Genomic DNA, 24,842 nt, shown 5'->3' with positions numbered 1-24,842 from the left:
CCCTCTCTAAATGACCTTGTTATAGCTACCCAAAGGGTAAATTTAATTTTTTTTTTTCAAATTTTTATTGGTCTAGAGAGTCCAGAGAAATGTACTGAAGTGTTTTTTTCCCTGACCAAGTGAAAAACCTAGGACTAGTTTGCAAAAGTAGGTTTCTCACATCTTCTCAGTCATTTAAAAAGTATTTGACAGTAGTGGTTCCAGAGGCAAAGTTGTCCGGAATGAGGAGTTCTATTGTATGATACGAATATTGCACGTATGTGCGAAAAACCACGCAATGTACAATCATTTGCACCCTTAAAAAATATGCGATATCGCGTGAGTCGAACAGGCCCACCGAGTTTCGTTCCGATCAGCCTTCGTTAACCTTTTCTAACAGGGGCTCAAATTTTATCGGCCAATTGCGACTATGTTTTTTGAGATATGCAAATGTCCTTGACACTTGTGGAACTTCAGACCAAGACCGCGCACAGGCCAAGGCCAAGGATTCCAAAGACATAAGACACTTGAGCCTGCAACTGACGGTTTAGGAGTTAAGAGCAATTTCGTACTTTTGATCACTGTAATGTCCCCGTCAGAATGATTGGGGCAAGCCTGGGTCACGTTGTAGGCGATGTGAGTACTACCATCCATCTAAGTTTCAAGTCTCTACAACTTAAGGTTTGGTCTGTACGATCAGTTTTACATGAAGATCACTGATCCGTGACCATTCTAACAATTACAATAGGGTTTCAGCACTATGCGCTTGAACCTGTAATAATCCAAAAGTATAAATAATTTATGCTTAGTTTGATGAAAAATACAGCAACTTTTTTGCATTATATTAAAAATAATAAATGTTAAAGGCATGCATCGTGGTACTCTCATAAACACATGTTGAAGAATCACAGTGGGAACACAATGTCACTAGAGCGGTTCTCGAGGGGATGCTTGACTCAATATGAGCGTAAACGCTCCTTTCACAGGCAAAATCTGAGGGTTGAGTTTTTACAATAAAGAAAGGACATTTTTCAAGGACAGATTTCCTCTTGGTTTATGACTAAGACAAACATGGCCAAAGACAATCATTCACTATCAGCTGGAGCAATGCCAGACAATTTCAGAAAGGTTTTTTCATATTTGTTAAGACAGAAACAATAGACTTGGACAAAAATCAATAGCACACACAATGCCTTCCACAGGTTTCCAGCTGTGTTGTCCACTGCTGTTTTGTGAACATAACTGTCCTCAACTGAATGTCTTCACTGCCTTTTTTTTCCTGCATTGGCCACACTCAGCCTGCTATAATCATTAACTCTCAAACAGTCAAACAGGTCAGAAGAACACATTCCCTTACCCAGCCCGCCTTTCTACCACACACGGCTAATGCTAATCTGTCCCAACCAGTGTCTGCCCCCTTAACACGCAATACACACACCCAGTAATGCGTTTATCCTATCCAGTACAGTAACACACTTTAACGGCGGTGTCTTTCAGAGCGTGAACTGAAGTGCTGACCTCTGCAGAGTGCCGAGGGAGGAGCAGCTCTGTCAGAAAGCATTTATACCTCAGCATCCAGTGACTGGCTCAGCCAGGGGGGCCCGTGTTTGTGAGGATAAGCCACAGTGGGAGGGTTTCAGCCGATCTCTGTGTCGCTCTAAGAACAGATGTTCTGGTGCAAAGCGAAACGGGACGATAACGGAAGTGTCGTATTTAGCGGCGATAAAAGTGTCAGAAATAATTTTGAAACGCATAAATTAGCAACAGTGTGGTCGAGGACACATCAAGCAATGCGAAACACATGCCCATGAACTTTTCTTAAAGAGAACCCTGGTTATTAAGACTCGTATGGCTTAATATAATGTAAATGATGTCTTTTACTGAAATATGTAGTAGTAAAACCATGAAAGATTTACGTTACTTAAAAAAACACATCGTTTTATACATATTTTGGACTATGGGGGGGTGCTGACGTGAAATGGTTGTACACGGTGAGCATCTGGCACTACCTGTTGCTATTTTTATCACAACACAAGTTGGAAAATAAAATACTGATACAATGACCATAGCTATTGAAAGAGCTTACCTGCGGTGATGGATGGAAGCGTAGAGTTAAACCAAATCCAGTACCTTCGTTTATTCTTCTCAAGGTGTCGAAAGGCACCCGAATATCAAGTGAAATCTGCGCTGAGAAACTCCTTCAGTGTCTGCGGTGTCGTAACAAGTGTCAGCATATTTACATCCTGCCAGGATGACATCTAGCGTTTCTTGTCTCTGCCATTTATAAGCTCTTTCAGTAGCTGTGGTCTACTAAAAGCCTCAAATGCATCAGGGCTTAAGTGGAAACAACAAAGACGCAGGTCTTTAGGATGTTTTATTCGTCCAAAGGCATCTTTCCTCTCTTTTATCCTCTTCTTATCGCTAGAAAAGCAGTTAAGACTTGCATCGCTTCTCATTGATACACTTCGACTGAAAATTACAACCAAAAGCCACAAAAAGTGGCATCATATCAGTATTTTATTTTCCAAGTTGTATTGTGGTAAAAATAGCAAAAAGTAGTGCCAATAGTGCACCAAGTGCAACCATTTCACGTCGTCGAAATACTGGCGCCCCCCCCATAGTCCAAAATCTGCATAAAATAATTTTATTTATTTATTTTTCAAAATAACCTAAATCTTTCATGGGTTTTCTACTACGTTTCAAGCGACATAATTTACATTATATTAAACCATACAAGTCTTAAAGGAGAAGTTCACTTCCAGAACAAAAATGATCCATCCTGCAATCAGTGAGAAACTACTGTACTGCAGAGGTCACAAGCTCTGCTCAGTAATGCGTTATAGTAATTATACAGAGAAGGGAGTGGAGAGCAGTTCACGACAAAAGAGAGGAATGAAAGCGAGAGGAGACGGGAGGGGGGCTTGGATTTCCCGTCCCAACACTCCAGGACTCGCTAAGCCGAATCACAAGTTTCCCTAATGAGAGGGGAGCAGGACCAACACTGGAACACAGAGCACAATCAGCCTGCCAAATCACCATAACGACCGGTATGACCCACAATGCACCTCATCACAGCTTAGAGAGCACAGATGAAGCTGGAAATCCTGAGGTAACACAACAGCTAGTCCTAATGACATTCTGCCGTCACCACAAATCCAGGCAGTCCTGTGACAAAATACTCCACTGGAAGGACAAAGGCAAAACAAAGTTCACTGCAGTTATTATAACTGTGGGGGGAAAAATGGATGCTTATTTCTAACCCCGAGTACTCAGTGTGCCACAGACAGAAGGCCAGGGGCGCAGCAGGGGGTGATTTACAGGAAGCCTTGCAGCCCTGGGTGGTATGAACTCATTTTCCAAGCACATACATGTAAACACACACACACTGTGTATTGAAAACATTTCTAATATGAAATCCAGTTGTGTTTGTTATTAATAAAACCCAGGAGGAGAACACAAAACAGTGCTTAAATATTGAGGACTGCAGTTCCTTGAGACTCTCAGCTGTACAGGAACTTCAGGAAGTAGACAGCAATAATCTGACTTCCAAATTCCCCTGATCAGTTCTGGTTACACAAACTCAAGCCATTTTACACAGTTTCCTTTAGAAGATCTTAAACAAACAAAACAACAACCTGGACTCTCATGAAACTACACATATGTAGCTCACAGGAAGCCTTTGATGAGACTAGAATGAAAAATACTACACAAAAATGGACGTACAAATTATAATCAATGAATCAGTGAGCAATTTGTGAATTTCCTTGTTCAATAAAATAAAACAAGCTAAAACAATAAAAAAAAATATATATATACAAATAACAACCAGAATATGAACATTTATGTTAACAACCAGATATGTCATATTCATATATATATATATATATATATATATATATATATATATATATATATATATATATATATATATATATATGTATATATATGTATATATATATATATTCATATATATATTCATATATATATATTCATATATATATATATATTCATATATATATATATATATATATATATATATATATATATGAATATATGAATATATGAATATGACATGTCTGGTTGTTAACATAAATGTTCATATTCTGGTTGTTATTTAGCAATAAAATAAGATAAGATAAGATAAAAAATAAGAAAAAAAGATAAAAAATAAATAAATAAAATAAAATAAAATAGGGTACACAAATATGGGCAAACATAAATCAAAGCATTTAAAATAAAACAACATTAAAACATTTATATATATTATTTTTTATTTTTATTGTTTTACAACCAGACATGTCATATTCATATATTCATATTCATATTCATATTCATATATATATATATACACATACACATAGATATACATATAAATATATATGAATATGACATGCCTGGTTGTTAACATAAATGTTCATATTCTGGTTGTTAATTATCAATAAAATAAGATCAAATAAGATAAAAAATAAGAAAAAAAGATTTAAAAAAATATATAAAATAATAAAATAAAATAAAATAAAATAGTGTACACAAAAATGGGCAAACATAAATCAAAGCATTTAAAATAAAACAACAATAATACAAGATTAAGAATAAAATAAAATAAAATAAAAAAATAAAATATAAAATATAAAATAAAATGGGCTACAGAAAAATGAGCAAACATAATCCAAAGCATCTGTGAGAAATCTAAGGGACATCAAGCATCCTTTTTTAACATATAACATAAATAAAAAATAACAAAAAAAACATCATGCATCCTTTTTTAATATATAAAATAATATAAAATAAAATAAAAAATAAGATAAAAAGTTTAAAAACAAGTTTAAAAATAATATAATAAAAATACACCTTTCAAATCAGTTCTACAGAACTAAAATAAAGGATGTCTGGTTGTTAATATTCAGATGTATGATGATGCTGAATCTGGATCATAGATTATCACTTGATGGCTTTGCAGAATAAATAATACTGCACAAAAATGGGCACACATATAAATCAAAACAACTGTGAGAAATCTGAGACACGTCAAGCATCTTTTTTAATTAAAATAAGATTAACTAAAATTAAAAAATTAAATAAAAAATAAAATAAAATAAAAAGAATCTTTCAGATCAGTTCTACAGAACTGAAATAGCATCACCATACATCTGAATATTAATAACCAGACATGCCCGAGTCTGCATCACAGATCATTACGTGACGGTATTGCAGATTAAAATTATACTACACAAAAATGGATGCACAGATGACAAATGAATGCATCTGTGAGCAATTTGTGAGACACCTTGCTTCCTTTTTCAGTTCGACAGAACTGAAATGTGACATGTCTGGTTAATATTCAGCTGGATGATGACGACGAGTCTGGATCACAGATTATCGCTAATCTTCACAGATCTTTATCCTCTATGGGGGCTGGGCTCTGCTCTGCATCCAAGCGGAAAATGTCAAACCTGCAGAGATGTGAACAGCTAAAGAGAGAAGGTCACAGCAATGTGTCTCCAGATGTTCCTTCATTCAGAATGAATTGTCTCTTCCCTGTTCCACATACAGCAGAACAGAAAAGTCAAATTTATTTGTATAGCGTTTTACACAATACAGTCTGTTTCAAAGAGAAAAAAAAAAAAAAGAGAGTTGCAAACTTAATTAGTTACAAAACGACTTTCAGCTGTAAAGCAGCTCTACAGAAAACAACAGTGTCATTATTCAGCTCAATTTAGTTCAATGTTAATTCAATTTAGTTCAATAACAGTGTTGCAAAGTTAATCAATTATGAAACGACCAGATGGTAAGGTTAAGGTATTATCATGGTACATGCCCAAAAAAAGAATTTAATACCACGTTTTAGTTATCGCCACTTTCTGTACAGGAAGTATGCCAAATGACGAGTTTTAATACATAGTCATTGCTAAAACAGACATTAGCTACTCCAAAGCTGTTTACTGGCCTTGTTTCAGACTGCTGCGTCTCCATCCTAATTCTACATCATGACCCACTTTCATTACGCTGCTACAGCAGCCAGTCAGCCAGCCACCCCCACAGCCAGGCCTGGGAAGCGCACCTCGAGCAGCCAGACAGCACCAGATGAGCCCAGAGCTCACAGTGCACAGCTCACCGAGCACATCATGACACCAGCAGGGGGGACCAGCAGCCGGGAGCCCCAGACTGAGACTGAACATTCACCTGCCTCTAGCACCACACGCTATGATGCATCCTCAGAGGAGTCAGCACTCAGTGACGGCTGTGTTGGAGAACTGCCACTGGAACAAATACACAGAATTTAAATTGGGTGTAACGGGGGCGAGACAAAGCAAGAAATGGGTCACTGCGGAGAATGGTTAAAAAAAGAAGAAGCCACCATGTAGGGCTGTTATCTAGGTCCAAAATTATCTCTTTGCCAAATTTGCCAAAGAGTGCAGATTTCAAAGCTCTTGCAAAGTCACCAGCACAACCATTGTTATTATACTGTACCACTGTGAGCAGTTCATGTGACACCTTGTTTCTTTAGTTTACGTTAGTCAGTTTTTGTTGTGTGGGTGTATGTGAATACATATACATATGCATGTATGTACGTATGTATGTATGTATGTATGTATATCTACACACATATACATATACATATACATATACATATACATATACATATACATATACATATACATATACATATACACACACTTCAACATTTGAAGTGGATCAAAAACGTTAATCAAACTTGTCCTAAGACAAGAATGGGTATTGTTTTGGTTTTAGGACACCTTTGATAAAAGGTTTTGATCCACTTCAAATGTTGACTACTGTATATATATAATTAATTTATTATATTTTAACTTATTATATTATAATTGTATAATATATTACATAATTATTTAGATGAGAAGCTTGTGTTTTCGTTTTTGGGTCTGTGTGTGCGTATACAAAAACACTAGTTTCTCAACTAAAATATTATACAGTAAATTATACATGATAAAAAAAATTATAAAATGTCATAAATTATAATATATACTAAAGTTACAAAATTAACAAAATATAATAAATTAATAAAATCCAAAAATTATATATATATATATATATATATATATATACATACATACATATTTATGTACTTCAGTGATGCCTTGGCAAGTAGCTGAAATAAAATGTAAAAATGTATGATTGTAAAAAAATAAATAAATAATAATAATAATAATAAATAATAAATAAATGAATAATTTTCCAGTTTTGTTAACTATAATAACCCTGCAAAAAAAACTACAAAACACACAAAGCAAGAAAAAAAAAATTAAATACAAAAAAAATACTGAAGATCTTAAATGAGTCATACATAAAAATTGCTGAAATTTTATGTAGAATGGGCCAAACAAATGTTACTACATGTGTTATTGTAAATATTTGTCAGCAATATTTGTAGCATTTACAAATATGTTGGTAGATATTAAATTTTTTTTTTACTTGACAAAAGGAAAAAACTTTTCTGCCAAGTAGATAGTCGGTGGGTAATCAGACAACTGTAGATTCACATATAATTTACTCACCTCCTTGTCATCCAAGATGTTCATGTCTTTTTTTCTTCAGTTGTAAAGAAATTGTATTTCTTGAGAAAAACATTTCAGTATTTTTCTCCATATAATGGACTGATATGGTGCCCCGATTTTAAACTTCCAAAACGCAGTTTAAATGCGGCTTCAAACGATCACAAATGCGGTTGTAAACGATCCCAGCCGAGGAAGCAAAGTATCTAGCGAAACGATCAGTTATTTTCATAAAAATAATACAATTTAAATACTTTTTAATCTCAAATGCTCGTCTTGTCTTGCTCTGCTTGAACTCTGTGTATTCTGACTCAAGACAGTTAGGGTACGTTGAAAAACTCAGATCGTATGTTCTCCCCCAACTTCAAAAATCATTTCAAAATCATCCTACATCACTGTAGAAGTACCGACCCAGTCTTTGCAAAGTAAACATGCAAAGAAGATCAAACACTCTTAACAAAAAAGGTAAACAGCGATACAGGGCGATTTCAAAGCTGAGGGAGAACATGAGATGGGAGTTTTTCGACATACCCTAACTGTCATGAACTGGAACAAAAACAGTCCAGGCAGAGTAAGACAAGATTAAAAAGTATAGAAATTGTATTACTTTTATGAAAATAACTGATCATTTGTGATTGTTTACAACTGCATTTGGGATTGTTTGAAGCTGCATTTAAACTACATTTTGGAAGTTCAAAATCAGGGCACCAATGAAGTCCATTACATGGAGAAAAATCCTGAAATGTTTTCCTCAAAAAACATAATTTCTTTACGACATGAACATCTTGGATGACAAGGGGGTGAGTACATTATATGTATTGTTTTGGAAGTGGACTTCTGCTTTAATCACCTGATTAATCAACCTGACTGCTCTATTGACCTATTACTAATCATGACTTATTTATATATTCAACAACATTGGACAAATCTAGTTTGTAAATCTTTTGTAAGAGGAACTCTACAGTTAATGTAAAAAGATGAGCTCAAGGAGAATCAAACACTCCATTAGTGTCCATTAAAGCCCTTCCTGCTGTGAGAAGGACCCTCTCTGACAGGGAGGAACGTGCTACATCAGTACAGGGTCTGCTGTCTTTTGTCTGGTTATTGTTTTAAGGCCTGATCCCTCGACCCTGCCACTATTTGTCAGCCCCTGCATTGTGTCTCTCCGCCCACCCCAGCGAGCCTGGGCTTAGCATGCAGTTTTTCAATAACTGCCCTGTCCCTTACAGCTGGATCTACTCAGGGGGATCTGCTTTATATGCTATAATCCCTGGATTCCAAGCATAAACAGGAGCCGCCCCACCCCAATAGCCCCTTCACCTCCAGAAAACATCCCCCAGTGCTGCAGTGAAATCCCTATTTGTCCTAATCCACAGAAGGTCAATTGATTGTGATTTTGGCAAGTAAAATCAGCATTGAAGAGCATCTCAAATCAGTCACTTAAGGATTGGATTTCAATTCAGCACCATACAACAAGTCAACTCTTGGTTTTTGAGATACAAAAGCCACTGTATCAACTCTAAACTCAGCTCTGTGCATAATTCAGACAGGAATGTGCTGACACCACTCATACGACTTACCATTTTAATGGGCTTCTGTTTTAGCATGGCCTCTGTCACAGGTGCATTCTGGTCTTTGGGTGCCAAGCCCTTCCTGGCCAGGACCTGTAGGAGTGCTGGGATGTCTTTGGGGGGACCCTCAGCACCCGGGCTTCCACCCAGCAGAAGGCCGTAAGTGCGACAGTAGAGTTCAGGGGACAGCAGGAGACGCGTGACGGGAGGCTTCAAGTGCTCCTGCTCATACTGATCACAGTAGAACGGGTCTCGCAGCTCCACCGGAACATTCTCTGCAGAAGAGAGAGAGGAACAGGACGTGTTCAGAATTAAATACTCACATACTGACTACTATATATTATGCAGTATAAACTGTATAGTGCGTATCATTTTTTTTAATAGTATGTGGTAAAATATGCAACATCAAACATGCTAAACTCATAAAAGTGCTGACTGGTCAGTACAGCATTGCCACAAGCTGAAATACTCATGGTAGTAACTCAACATTAACATTGCATTCCTCTGCTTTGAACATACGTCAAAGACTGACAAGGAAGAGAAGATATTGTTGAATAAGGTTGTTATTTTTTATTTCTCTGCAAAAGAATTTCTCGTAGCTTCATAAAATTAAGGTTGAACCACTGATGTCACATGGACTATTTTAACAATGCCTTTTTGAACTTTTTAGGCATTGAACTTAATAGTAACCTTGCTGTCTATGCAGGGTCAGAAAGCTCTCGGATTTCATCAAAAATATCTTAATTTGTGTTCTGAAGATGAACAAAGGTCTTACGAGGTCGGAACGACATGAGGGTGAGTTATTAACGATAATTTTTATTTTTGGGTGAACTATTTCTTTAATAAAATAAAACAATATGAGTAATAAATATTATAAATCAAGGAAACAATTAAGCTTTGAAAAAGTTGAGTCCTTAATTTGTATTATTACAGTAATCCTTCTATAAAAGTACTAAAGCACTTAAGGTTGTATTATTAATTAATTACTGTACATTTATGTCACAATGGTTACATCAGCAAAAAAGAGCAGATGTTCTAGTTCTCATTTTGAAGATAAATGTAACTTTTACTTTATGACTTAGTCACAAAATAATATGTCACAACAGACATTATGATTAATGTTGATAATTGTTTCGAGTCAAGTTAAGTAGCAATTATCTACCCTTTTTTCTGCTGTCGCTGTATTCATGTTTATAACTATATCAGCTTTACAGGTTATTCCATGACAGAGACAGATGTCAGATTCAAAATACAAATGTAAAATTTACCTTGGGGGTAAAAAAAACGAAATAATATTGTACACACGTAACTATGAACTATAAATTGTACTTGATAAATTAGACATTTTTTCCTGGGTCCAAAAAAACAAACAAACAAAACAAAATTCTTTGTCCTGATGCTATTTATTGTAAATAAACTGTCACATACAATACACAGGACAATGTGCCACAGTGTGTCACATGTTGCACACTTTGGCAAAAAAAGTAGGTCAACCAGTAGTGCATGTAGAAATCAGCGCCATTAATTTTAGACACAGTAGGTCTGAGTGACAATAGAATAAGGAAAAAATAAAACAAAAGAGTAAATTAACATATGTAATCTATATGCTTAATAAGCCAAAAATGGACTGTCACGAGGGTAAACCTGACTAACATGTTGATTTTTGACTGCTAGCCTGATATCGCTTTGAATGCAATTTTATCAGCATTTATGGTATTTACAGGGTCTAGGGGTTTTAAAATAGTATAATCGATATAACACATCTATTGCTTTTTTATGATGATTTTCTAATGAACTTAATTATTATCTGCATTTTATTGTACATAATCTTTTTTATGCTATAATCCCTGGCATCCAAGCATAAACAGGAGTCGTCCCTCCCTAAAGCCCCTTTACCTCCAGAAAACATCCCCCAGTGCTGCAGTGAAACAATCCCCATGTGATCCCCATCCTAATCCATAGAAGGTCAATTGATTGTGATTTTGGCAGGCCAAAACAGCATTGAAATCCCCTTGATTTGAGCTGGTAGACTACAATGAGACACCCATGCTCAATAAATCACAAATACATCGGTTATGTCTCAAAAACCTACTGAGGTGCCTACCCATTATTATTATTAATGTTGAAAACAGTTGCAACTTAATATTTTTGTGGTAACTGTGATAGATTTTTCAGGATTCTGTGACATAGAAAACTAAAAAGAACATTTATTTGAAACATAAGTCTTTTGTAACATAATAAATGTTTTTACTGTCAGTTTTGATCAATTTAGTGCATCCTTTATGAATAAAAGTTTATTAAAATTTATTTTTAAAACTTTCTGATTCACAAGCTTGCGATTAGATTAGATTCCAATTAGATTAGATCCTATATCGATTATTTTTGATATACATCAGGTACAGTATATGGCAAATTTTCTCAAGGGAAAAAAAAAAAAAAAAAATTCTCAACTAATGCCGTAAAATATACATGAGAGTCAGTTGGTACTCCATTACTATAATATTGAATGTTAAAATGAACTGATATGTATACAAACACTTAAATTACACTCAATGAAGTGTATAATAATACAGTTATAAAACTAACTTTACAATTATTTTTCTACTCCAGTTCATTTTTAAAAAATATAAACATAAAATCTTGACAGATTTATTCAAATATAAATTAAATATTGAAGAACAGCACAAATTATAATGCATGTTATATGGTGCATATATTTGGCAAAATGCTCCTGTCAAGAGTTAAATTTTGTAGCTGACTAACAAGTTTATGATCACCGAATATGGTTTTTTGGAAACGTGACGTTGTGTGACATTGTTTACAAGCTTATACTGACGCTTTTCCGTGGGTGAAAGACTGATTGAATGATTAAATGAGACAGGACACAGATTTCGGTAAGTTCGGACATTCATTCATGTTTATTTCATGCTAAAACTGGTATTAAAGCAGTTCGCACTCCTGCTTCTCTTGAACGCTAAAGCGATCTGTCACTCCACATTAAACGGCACCAAAACAGCATTTATTATTTGAATACTGCAATAAAATGGACAGAATTTGAAATCTAAGACTTTGTTTCACACCCAAAGTAATAAAGCACAAAGCTTATTACGATTTATTGAATAGGAGGCGTGCTACAAAGTTCTATTCATTAACTGAAAACAAGCTAGACTAATTGATTCTTGGGACTTAAGAATCAATTTCGTTTTGTAAAAATGAGAATCGAGAAACCAATATTTTAACCCAGCCCTACTTAGGAACCTGGGAGGACTAAGATAAAGACAAACCTAACAGAAGAAAATACAAAGCTAGCTATGAGGAAACCCGGCCCCATCATGCCCTACAGCCCAAATCATCTGAACGAGTGAGCAGAGCAAGGGTTCAACAAACCGTACACACACGAACATGCATGTCACCAGAAAACTAAAGACACACAGGAGTTGGAGCAGCAGAAGTGAGTGATGGTGAAGACACTCCTGGTCCAATTTCTGCTAATTGGCCATTTGCTTCCACTTGCTGCCTCTCCAATAATCGGCTCTCTGGGTAACAGTGACATCACTTTCCCCAGGGTGCATCACAGCTGAGCACACAGGCACCGAGAGCCCGGTCTCAGAAAGCCACACAGACCAGGAGAGCTTCAAAAGAAAAGCCAAGCAGTTCAGGGATGAGGTCTGCGGAGCCAATAAGAGCCAGGTGTGCAATGTGTTTGATGTGCTGTACAATAAAAGAGATTCAACCTGTCTCCCTTGTCCTTACACAAACACACACAGATCTAGTAAACTAAATGCAAAACCTGAACCACATCAGCTGGGAAACAACAATCCATATACGTGAGGCACATAATAAATGATTCTTTTACAGTCATGCTTTGTCAAGCCGATAGTTTGGATTTAAATGTCTACACCTGTGAAAGAACAGACAAAGAGAGACAGCTTCTGGGCTGGTGTGAGACAGTTTCTGTAAACAAGCACCGAACACACACAAAACCTTGTGAAACACAGACTTGAAACGTACACCTCACACGCCCACCGTGAACTGGTTCTGCCACATTCAGGGCCGATCGCGAATCCACAATGAGAATGGCACCTCTCGGCCACATCCATGTTTAACAAGCAGCCAGAAGCTGTGGGGCGTGTTCTAGGACGCATTGAAGGACAAATTCCAGGACGAAAAGCTTCAGATACGAGCAGCTAAAATCAACGATGCCAGTGTACATTTATATAACGTTATTTGCATTTCAATCTATGTGTACGATCAGTAAACCTGACGATATCCACCTGACCACTCACAAAGAACATTTATGCTATGAATCATGTAATTGTACACCTGTACACAGAGGTTCATGCCACCAGGAACATCATCATAATGTGTTTCTTCTTAAACTGTTATGGCTATCTGTTTGTTTTCAGTTGTTTGCACTACTGTTGCGACATGTATCTGCAATTGCTCATGGCTTGGACTTGGGCAAATGTCTACAGTCCATTTAAGTGATTTTATATGAAATTATTTGTTTGTTAGTTACTGTCATTGTGAAGCGTCCTTGAGCTTGGGAAAGGCACTACATAGATAAGATGGTGACACTTTACAATAAGGTTCATTAGTTAACATTAGTTAACTACTTTAGTGAACATGAACTAAAAATGAACAATACTTCTGCATCATTTATTAAGCTTGCAAATGTTAATTTCAACATTTAACAATGCATTATTAAAATGAAAAGTTGTGTTTGTTAACATTAGTTAATGCACTGTAAACTAACATGAACTAACAATGAACAACTATATGTGACCTTGGACCACAAAACCAGTCATAAAGATCTTTTTTTTAATTGAAATTCGTATAAATAAGCTTTCCATTGATTTATAGTTTGTTAGGCATGGACACTATTTGGCCAAGATACAACTATTTGAAAATCTGGAATCTGAGGGTACCAAAAAAAAAAAAAAAAAAAAAAAAAAATCTAAATATTGAGAAAAATCACCTTGTACAAATGAAGTTTACAGCAATGCATATTACTAAACAAAAATTTAATTTGTATATATTTACAACAGAAAATTTACAAAATATCTTCATAGAACATGATCTTTATTTATTATCCTAATGATTTTTGGCATAAAATAAAAAAAATCAATTATTTTGACCCAAACAATGTATTGTTGGCTATTGCTAAAATACTATTTATGATTCGCTTTGTGGTTCAGGGTTACACAATATTATTAATAATGTTAACGAAAATTAATAAATACCAGAACAAATGTACTGTTCATTGTTTATTCATGTTAGTTAATATATTAACTAATGTTAACAAATGATACCTAATTGTAAAGTGTTACTGATTAAACTTGTGGTCAAACGATTAATTGTGATTAATCACATCCAAAATAAAAGTTTTTGGTTTACATAATACATGTGTGTGCTGTGTATACTTATTATGTATATATAAATGCACACACATGCATGGGTATATTTAATAAAAATACATTATGTATGTAATAATATATATATTAATCATGGTTAATCCTTGCACATCACTAAAATACATGTTAATATTTTGAAAATATATACTGTATGTATGTGTATTTATATATACATAATAAAAATACACAGTACTCACACATATAGTATATAAAACTTATTTTGGATGCGATTAATCGTTGCACAGCACTAAAATACATGTAAATATTTTCTAAATATATATTGTATTTGTGTGCATTTATATATACATAAGAAATATACTTAATATACACACATTATGTAAACAAAAACTTGTTTTGGATGCAATTAATCATTTGACAGCACTAAATTAAACATTATTATTAATTCAATGTGTGCTTGAAATGCATGGTTTCCACACACAAAAATAAAAAAATATATGTGTGTATATATATATATATATATATATATATATATATATATATAGGTTTTGTGTGACATTTTGATAAAAGTTTACAAGGAAATACTAGATTTTAAATAAACAGCAAGCTGAAACAATGATAATTTGTCAATTAAGAGGGAAACAATACATTGCCCACCAACTTAGTGACACATAGAGCTCAAACCCAGAATGCAAAGCAGGATGCAAAAGCCACAGCGATGTGAGATGAGGGCTGCTGATAGAGGCTTTATTTCCCTGTAGGACTGGCAGTCAATGAATGACTGGTCTGTACTGCACCTTCAGAGAAAAGATGGGAGAGTAATACCTGAAAATAGAGAGGGCGACGCTAAACTAGGACAGAATTTAGTGGGACAAGCTCTGGATACACACACACATATATACTGGTTTTCCAATTTTATAGGGACTGTCCATAGACGGAATAGTTTTTATATTGTACAAACTGTATTTTCTATCCACTTACAATAAACCTACCCCTCACACAAAACCTCCTGCACTTTTAGATTTGTAAAACACTTCATTCTATGATTTATAAGCTTGTTTCCTCATGGGGACCGAAAAATGTCCCCACAAGGTCTACATTTACTGGTATTACTGGTATTAAATACTAGCTTCCACAGCACAACTGAAGGTTTAAATGCTCACTGATGCTCCAGAAGGAAACACAACGCATTAACATAACGCATAAACGCATAAACATTAACATAACGCATAAACATTTTGAATTTCAGGGTAAATTTAACTTATTTTATCTTCTGGGAAGCATGTATGTATCTTCTGTAGCTCAGTACTAACTAAAAAAATGTGATATTTAGGCAAAATAAGAAAAAAAATGTACACATCTTCATTCTGTTCAAAAGTTTTCACCCCCTGGCTCTTAATGCATCGTTTTTCTATCTGGAGCATCAGTGAACGTTTGATCCTTTTGTAATAGTTGCATATGAGTCCCTCAGTTGTCCTCAAAAATGCTGAAAAAACAAAGAATTTGTGGGACCTGATATATTTTACTGAAGAACAGCAAGCAGTTTAACTGTTTAGGACAAACAAGGGACTTATGAACAACTATCACTAAACAACAACAAAAAACACAGCTGTGGATCATTCAGGTGACAACACAGTATTAAGAATCAAGTTTTGCAAGTTTTCCATTTACTTTTGAACATGGAACGTGAATTATCTTATTCAGGTCAGGACATAATAGAAAATAACATGCATTTTGTATGATCCCTCTTACTTTGGTAAAATAATTAATATTTAGCAGATTTTGCAAGGTGTATGTAAACTTTTGACCTCAACTGTTAACGTCTTCATTAGGGCTGGGTTTTGTACACAAACTTCATGATTCAATTCTGAATCACAAGCTTGCAATTTGGTTAAATATCTATTATTTTACATATACATATACATACAAATGGTACAGCACATGCCAAATTTTCTCAAAGGGAAAAAAAAAACAAAACAACTAATGCTGTAAAATAAACATGAGAGTCAGTTGGTACTACATTACGATAATACTGAAGGTTAAAATTAACTAATTTGTATACAAAAACTTAAATTACACAATGAAGTTTTTAATAATAATAAAGTTACAATTACATAATTATTTTTCTACTCCAATTCATTTTTTGAAATATAAACAATTAAATGGTGGGTGCCATAAAAACTTGATAGATTTATTCAAACAAATTAAAAACTGAAGAACAGTAAAACAAAAAATTATGAATATGAATGTTATATGAATATGTTATATGGTGCATATATTTAGCAAAATGCTCCTCTCTGGATCTTCATTTTCTAGATGACTAAAGAGTTTATGGTCACAGAATATGTTTTTTCTGAGGTAAATGTGGCATTACCTGACATTGTTTACAAGCTGTTATACTGATGTCTTTGCGTGGTAAGTTGTACTCTTTCTTTTAACATACCTTCGGATGTTCATTCATGTTTATTTTGTGCTGAAACTGGTATTAAAGCGGAGAAGATAATAATTCACGTGTGGTTCCCGCTGCTCCTGCTCTTGAACTGAGGCACCACAGCGATCTGTCACTCCACATTTAACTGCACCAAATGACATTTGTTTGAACACTAATAAAATGGATAGAATTTGAAATATGAGACGTTGTTTCATATTAAAAGTAACAAAGCACAAAGCATATTTCGATTTATTGGATGTAAGGCACGTTACAATGTTCTGTTCATCATTACCTGAAAACAGGCTAGACTAATCGATTCCTGGGATTTAAAAAAAAAAAAAAAAAATCAATATCGCTCTGTAAAAATGAGAAATCAATTTTTTTTTTTTTTTTTTTTTTTTTTTTTTTTTACTGGGTCCTTGTCACTTTTGGTCAATTTAATCAATCCTTGCTGAATAAAAATATTTATTTCAAAATAAATAAATAAATAAATAAAATAAAAACAGATAGTGTAAAATGTGTTTTGTCTCACCATACCATTATTTTATGTCCTGAACAGGTGTAACACTGTAAGCTGCAACATTCATGTTAAATGTCAAAATATTTCAGTGACTGTATAATTTTCTGCTGCATCATGCATGGTAGCTCCGCCCTATGAAATCTCATTGATCAAAAATACAACTATAGAAAATGTATTTTAAATATGTATGTTCTGACAGGCTGTAACTGTCTCATGTCATGCAGCATTTTCACATTCAGTGTGGACAAACAAACTTGGTCAAGACGTTAATAAGTTCGCTTCTTAATAGAAAAATAGTTAAGTTAGTAATATTGCCACATATAAGAAGAGGAAGAAGGGAATCAACAAGGAAAGACAGGTAAACACTCATGTCAGATGACAACCGAGACACTATTATGACAGCAAACACCAACTCTGAATGTGTAAACATTACCCATATCACTTTGTTCTTCCTCGACGTACACGCTATCTGATTTGCTTTCGTTCTCTCTCACACAAACACATGCACCAATTCCAGTCAATGAAGAGGTCAAAGGTTAAGAGATTCAGGAGGTTTGGCACAATGGCAGCAACGGACAGAAACGTGAAATCAATAACCTTAAGGAGACGATCGCTCCGACCGTTACTCATTAAAATGGTTTGACTTGAGTCAGCTGAGCAGGACTCAAAAAGCAAACAGAGATTTAACATAGAAGTCTGTAGGAGACAACAGCAAATAGGATGTAGCGTCCCCACACCCACAGTTCATGCGGTCAGCTGAGCTTTACACGCCTGTCACATCCCCATAAGTCTCTGAACGCAGACAGCTAAAGCCTACAAAAGAACATTACACCGTTAGGATGTGTTTAATGAGAGCAATGTTTCAAGTTTCCAATATGAAGCAGAATAGCTCCTTTACACTACAGAGAAGGGTCAGCCTCACATTTGAAGAGGGTTGTCATGGGAACATTGAGCATTAAAGTCCATTTTTGTTTTAATTAAAGGCCAGCGGCCACAATCGGAGGACCACACAGACGTTTTATGACCATCATGCTCTGGTCCACTGGCCTCTTGGGTTAGGAATAATTCATATATGAGGAGACAACCTCATCAACAAAATGTTATGTGCCTGACAAAACATTAAAATGAAAAGTATATGTACTAACACAATAACCAGGTACATTACAAGTAAGGACACATTTTATAACATCAAGATTTTAGTTTAGAACAATATTTTTTAAAATTATATATATATATATATATATATTTTTTTTTTTTTTTTTTTTTTTTTTTTTTTTTTAATTTATTCTAATTAATGAGCTCATATAAATGCAATAAACACACACACAAACTATATTTTCCAATATTTTCCCTAAAATACACAATCTATCTTAAATTTTTCTCTATCATTTAACTTAATTTTTAACCAAATAAGTTGTGCATCATTCATGGTAGCTCTGCCGCGTGAAATTTCATTGGTCAAAAAATAAATAAATAAATAATTTTCCCCAAGTTTTTCTCTATTTTAGATTACATTTTAATTTGGTGGTAGTTTACTTTTACCTTTTACCTACAAATATTTGATTTGGTTTTTCCAATTAATGAGCTCATAAAAATGCAAAAACAAACACAAAACACACAAACAATATTTTCATTTTTCTTGAAATTTTCTCTATAATTTTTATGTACTTTTTAATCAAATAAATGGTGCATCATTCATGGTAGCTCTGCCCAGTGAAATTTCATAGGTAAAAAAAATAAATATACAAAAATAAAATTAAATAAATAAATAATTTTCCCCAAGTTTCTCACTATTTTAGATCACCTTTTCAATTTTTGGTAGTTTATTTTTACATACAGATATCTGTTTTAGTTTTTCCAATTAATGAGCTCATAAAGATGCAAAAACAAACACACACACAAGCAATATTTTTTTTAAAACACACAAACTATCTTACATATTTCTCTAATATTTTATAATGTATTTTTAATTAAAAAAATGTTGCATCATGCATGGTAGCTCCACCCCGTAAAATATAATTGGTCAAAAATAAAAATAAATAAATAATATATTTTTCTCCTAAGTTTTCCACATTTTTAGATCACCTTTTACATTTTGTAGTTTACTTTTACACACAAATATTTGATTTCATTTTTTCAATTAATAAGCTCATAAAAATGCAAAAACAAACACACACAAACAATAATAACAAACAATATTTTCCCTTAAATACCCAATCTATATTATATATTTCTCTAATATTTTATAATGTATTTTTGACCAAATAAATGCTGCATCATACATGGTAGCTCTGTAAAATTGAATTGGTCAAAAATAAAAAAAATAAAAACAAATAAATAAATATTTTTCCTCCAAGTTTTTCATTATTTTAGATAATCTTTTAATTTTTTGGTAGTTTACTTTTACATACGAATATTAGATTTGGTTTTTTCCAATTAATGAGCTCATAAAAATGCGAAAAAACACACACGCAAACAATATTTTCCCTTAAAATACATAATCTATCATATCACATCAATCTATAATACAATCTATAATACATATTTCTCTAACATTCAATAATGTATTTTGCTTAAATAAATGCTGCATCATGCATGGTAGCTCTAATGTTTTTGATGTACTTTTCATTAAATAAATGCTGCACATTTCATATTTCTCATATTTCTCTAATATTTCATGTATTTTTGATCAAACAAATGCAGCCTTGATGAGCATAAGAGTCTTCTCATACGTTCTTGAATGGTTTGTGCAGTTTAAAAAGCATACATTAGTAATTTAGTAAAACATCAAACATAGGAAACATCAGTAAAGTTAAACAAACCGGCTTTTAATCTTTTACCAGATGCAATGTTTCTTTCAGTCAGGTTAATGGTTCTAGAAAAAAAAGACATTCTTTTCCAAATTAACTTCTTACTTTGAAGGCCTGTGCTTGTGTTTTGACCAGCATCTGTAAAAAGGTATGCCTACAAACAAAGCGTTCTTCATATCTCTCACAAACACCAACACAGGAAGCTGAGTCAGCAACCCGAAAAGAAAATGCAAGTAGCCACTTTGTGTCCAAACTACACTAGTCAGAAAGACAAGACAAAGCCACTGGACTCTCATTCTAATTCTGGCTTTCATTTTGAAGAAGTCAGATTTTAAGGGCGTGTTCTTGAGGTAATTACCTAAACAACATGATAAAAAACAAACAAAGGCCACAGCCGTTCTGAGCCACCTCACCTGTTGAGTCACTGCAGTGACACACAGATGAATCCAGCATGACTAAGACAGGCAAAACGCTCACACGACCATTAGAGGGGAACCAGCATATCGGGACATAACAACACTGGCTGTCCTTAAAAGAACACTTTATCAGTAAAAGTGTATTATTCTGCCTTATGCTTATCGAGGGAGATAAGAAAAACTCTGCCATCTGAGAAGGGAGTTTCACTTCTGAGTGTTAAAGATACGTGCTGCATTAACTTTGTTTTTTTTGCTGTTGTGTGTAAAACATGGTTACTGGACTAGATGTACCAGCATCAATGTCTTACACAGCTGCAGGTTTACCCTACTAAAAGCCTGGCTTGAAATCACTATCAGTTTATTTTATTAGTTGTGTTTAAGCCGTACTTGAACTGAATGCTCTTACAACTAGGACAGAGCTCCAAGGATTTCAGACAGCTTCACCCAGAATGAAGCTGTGGCTTACAGTACAAAAATCCAAATGAGATTTTTACATTTTCTGTACAATACTATTAGCGCCTAACCATGCAGAATTCACTGTAAGGACATTGCTATACAGGTGTTCTGAGTACTTGTACTTACTATTTATTTGTACATTTCAAAAGCTGGTACACTCACACACACACAAAAAAAAAAGTACAAAAATGGGGTGATATCTTTTCAAAAGGTACACCTTTGTACCTTATGAGCATCTAAAATGTGCATATTATTACCTTAAAGTACTTGTTAATACCTAAACGGTACATATTAGTATCTTTTTTACAGGGTATTGACCCAGTGTCACATTTTTCACCTGGAAAATCTCATTATAATAATTACAATTATAATAATTGTTATAAGTCAATTATACATTAAACAAAGCTACATGATTTGAATTGTAAATCACATAGACAAAAATAAACATGCACACTTCAAGGAGGCACTTAAACAACATTGTTTTCAGCTAAAAACTGAAAACTTAAGCATTTTTGCTGTTTATTTACACAAAAATGGCATTTTGGAGGCACGAAAATGCTAAATTTTGAAAACGGCTTTCAACGTTTTTTTGAAAACCATCTACAAAAAAGTGAATTTGTGAAAATTCACGTATCATGTGTGCAGCTTATAGTTGCATGGTGTGTAGAGTTTCTTTACAAAGTGACAGCGCCAAAATTGTATCACCTAATGATGAACATTAACTTTTATCACTCAGTGGGTTAACCATGCATTTCTATGCCTTTGGAAGGCTTTTGTCTTTCAAACACATTAAATGCGCAAATTTACAGAAACTATTTTCATCTGATCCTCTTTCACCTATTTATACATTTACTTGAAGTATACCTGAGATTTTAAAATAAGTATTTTAATTATTAAGTATCACATGGTTATGGTCTCAAGACATGCAGGTAAAATATATATATATATATTTTTTTAATTTTAAAATTATTTATTTTAATTTAGCGTTTTTATGATTTAATTATGAGCTTTTCATTAAACTCATACACCCCCTGCAGTTCTTTTACAAACACCAGTTTGGGAAACCTTTATGTAATGTAAGGTTTAATGCACTTCATGTTGTTAATAACAACAAATATAATATTTTTTTAAATCTTTGTATTTTTATGTTAATATGGTACAAGATTGTTCTATTTAAATTAATGTGATAAATGAGTTAGGTCAAAAGTAATCTAAAAGTAATCTGATTATATTACCTAAAATGTGTAATGTAACAGTACGTTACTAACTACAATTTCTGTCCTGTATTTTGGAATCAGTAACGGATTACAATTTGTAAGCAGTGTTGGGAAGGTTACTTTGGAAACGTAATAGGTTACAGATTACAAGTTACTTGATTTAAAATGTAATAAATAGTGTAACTTTTCAATTACTTTATTAAAGTAATGTAACATTACTTTTAATTACTTTTTGATTACTTTTCTAAATTTCTAATTTTTTCAACTGTTAATCATTTTGAAACATTTAAACCAGGCAGAGTTAGCCTTATAGTAGCGTTCAACACTGATTACTGTCAGACTTTCAAAATCCTTTATCACTTGAATTAAGATTATAATAAGGATAATATACATCTTTATTTTGCGATAACAACTGGCTGAATGTACATTATCCCACTTATTATACAGCTGCTTGATAGATTATCAGATGTTTCGTGTCAAAATTATTAGACACGATACACGGATCTGAGTTAAAATATATTAAACGCAAAGCTTCCATGAAGAAATCAGTTGCGAGCAAACGGCAGGTTCAAACTAGACATTTTAGGGATACAGTGCAGTCATACCAGTCTTCTTACACAACATTTCACCACATAAATAATTAAGTAGTAGTACTAGTTTGTTAGTTATCTTATAATCCATTACAGTGTACAAAAAAAAAAAAAAAAAAAAAAAATGGCAGCAGCTGCGTTTGTATAAAACAACAGACCAAGTCCACGATACCAGGATGACAGAATTAAGAAATTGTACACATAATATTGAATGAAGCTTTAATATTTTATTAGCTAACAAAACGCAAAGCTTCCGCCGAGAAAAATTATCAAGCATATAGCACTGATTTTTTTACTTATATTTTTGGGCTTTTAATGTCTTTTATTGTGATAGGACAGTAGAGAGATGACAGGAAAGAGCTGGGAGGAGAGAGGGGAGCGGGATCGGCAAAGGATCTCGAGACGGGAATCGAACTCGGGTCACTGTGAGCGCAGTTGTGCTACATGTCATAAGAAGATCATAATATAAATAACATCATAACAAGAAATAGTTTAATAGCTATGATACTGGGTTTGAAATCAAATGTTTGCATAGTTAGGACAGAAAACACTAGCATCTAACAATGCCTTGGAAAAAACAATCTTAAAAAATAAAGTTTATGCATAAACCCAAATAGGAAATAAAACAGTTAAGCATGTGTCCTATTCTGTGTCCTAAACTCCTGAAACATTGGTGTCTCATTTTAGAGCAGTCAATGCAATTTATGAAAGAAGTCAATTAAATCTGTAAGGGGGGGGGGGTGAAAAAATTCAGATCCCCTTTGTAATCCCCTTTGTAATCACTGGCATTTTTCAAAAGTAACTGTAATTTAATTACATATTTTTTCTCAGTAACTGTAACTAATTACAATTACATTTATTTTGAAATTAAATTACGTAATTCCGTTACATGTAACTAGTTACTCCCCAACACTGTTTGTAAGTAATCTACCCAGCTCTGCTCTCCTGGTATGAATACATTTTTACATTTTTAGTCTATTTGCTGATTTGTGTGAACAGGAATCATTGTGGCAACACTGACGTCTGTATGCAAAACTTATTAAAAACAAAAAAAAAAACACTTTTTTTAGTACATTGTTGTTATGTAAATGTTGTCATGAAATGTTGAATGCTAGTTAAAAACAATACTTTAATGAAAAAAACATCAAATGTTTCAATCACTTGAGATCTTTCTCACTATGCATTGAGAAACATTTGCCACTTTATAATTACAGTAGTGTTTTTCTATCTTGAATTCAATGTTTCTTTTTCATTATTAAAGTGATTGACACAGAAGACAAGAAATTATTGAATAAGTCATTATTTTTGTTTTCTTTGCTCACAAAAAGCATTCTTGTAGCTTCATAAAATTATGGTTGAACCACTGATGAGGGACTATTTTAACGATGCCTTTACAACCTTTCTAAACCTTTAACATGGTAGTTGTGTTGCTGTCTATGCAGGGTCACATAGCTCTCAGATTTCATCAAAAATATCTTCATTTGTGTTTTGAAGATGAATGAAGGCCTTACAGATTTGGAACAACATGAAAGTGAGTAATTAATGACAGAGTTTTCATTTTTGGGTGAACTGTCCCTTTAACTCCAACGTGAAAGCTACAATAATAGTCAAGCTTTCCTCGGCTGAATCTCATCATCTGCATTCAGGCTGTAATTGAACTCAGCACTCCTGCATGTAGGACGGCGCTCCAAGGATAGATCTTTATTGAGCCGAGTTCATCCAAAGTGAAGCCAAAAAAACCCACTCGGAAAAAAACCTTGCTGATAACACAGGTAGCAATTAGCAGCACAGCATGCCTTAAAAGCGTGGGTTACAGCTCAAGCGTAGAGCCAGGGCTCTGATATGAATATGAGGGCTACATCTCAGACTCGCAATCAAAGTGATGATGTCATCGGGTTCAAACAGGGAAACAAGTGCAGCGCTGGATCACAGCTCTAAAGTCACACAC

The 24,842-nt window shown here is 33.9% G+C and overlaps 1 protein-coding gene across 7 annotated transcripts in view; it reads right to left on the bottom strand.

Annotated features, from left to right (window-relative positions):
- The window catches only part of camsap3 (calmodulin regulated spectrin-associated protein family, member 3), a 46,507-nt gene that overhangs the window by 14,991 nt on the left and 6,674 nt on the right, over window positions 1-24,842 (bottom strand). For 6 of the 7 annotated variants that reach the window (XM_051105583.1, XM_051105585.1, XM_051105584.1 and 3 more), the window contains exon 2: window positions 9,092-9,357. In XM_051105583.1, the coding sequence (XP_050961540.1) occupies window positions 9,092-9,357 (266 nt within the window). Of the gene's footprint in view, window positions 1-5,266; window positions 5,653-9,091; window positions 9,358-24,842 lie in introns of those variants that run through there. The other variant, XM_051105589.1, reaches the window with a different exon arrangement.

This window comes from Labeo rohita, chromosome 3, assembly GCF_022985175.1.
Source record: "Labeo rohita strain BAU-BD-2019 chromosome 3, IGBB_LRoh.1.0, whole genome shotgun sequence".
Lineage (NCBI taxonomy): Eukaryota > Metazoa > Chordata > Actinopteri > Cypriniformes > Cyprinidae > Labeo > Labeo rohita.
This window is presented reverse-complemented; position numbering and strand designations above follow the sequence as displayed.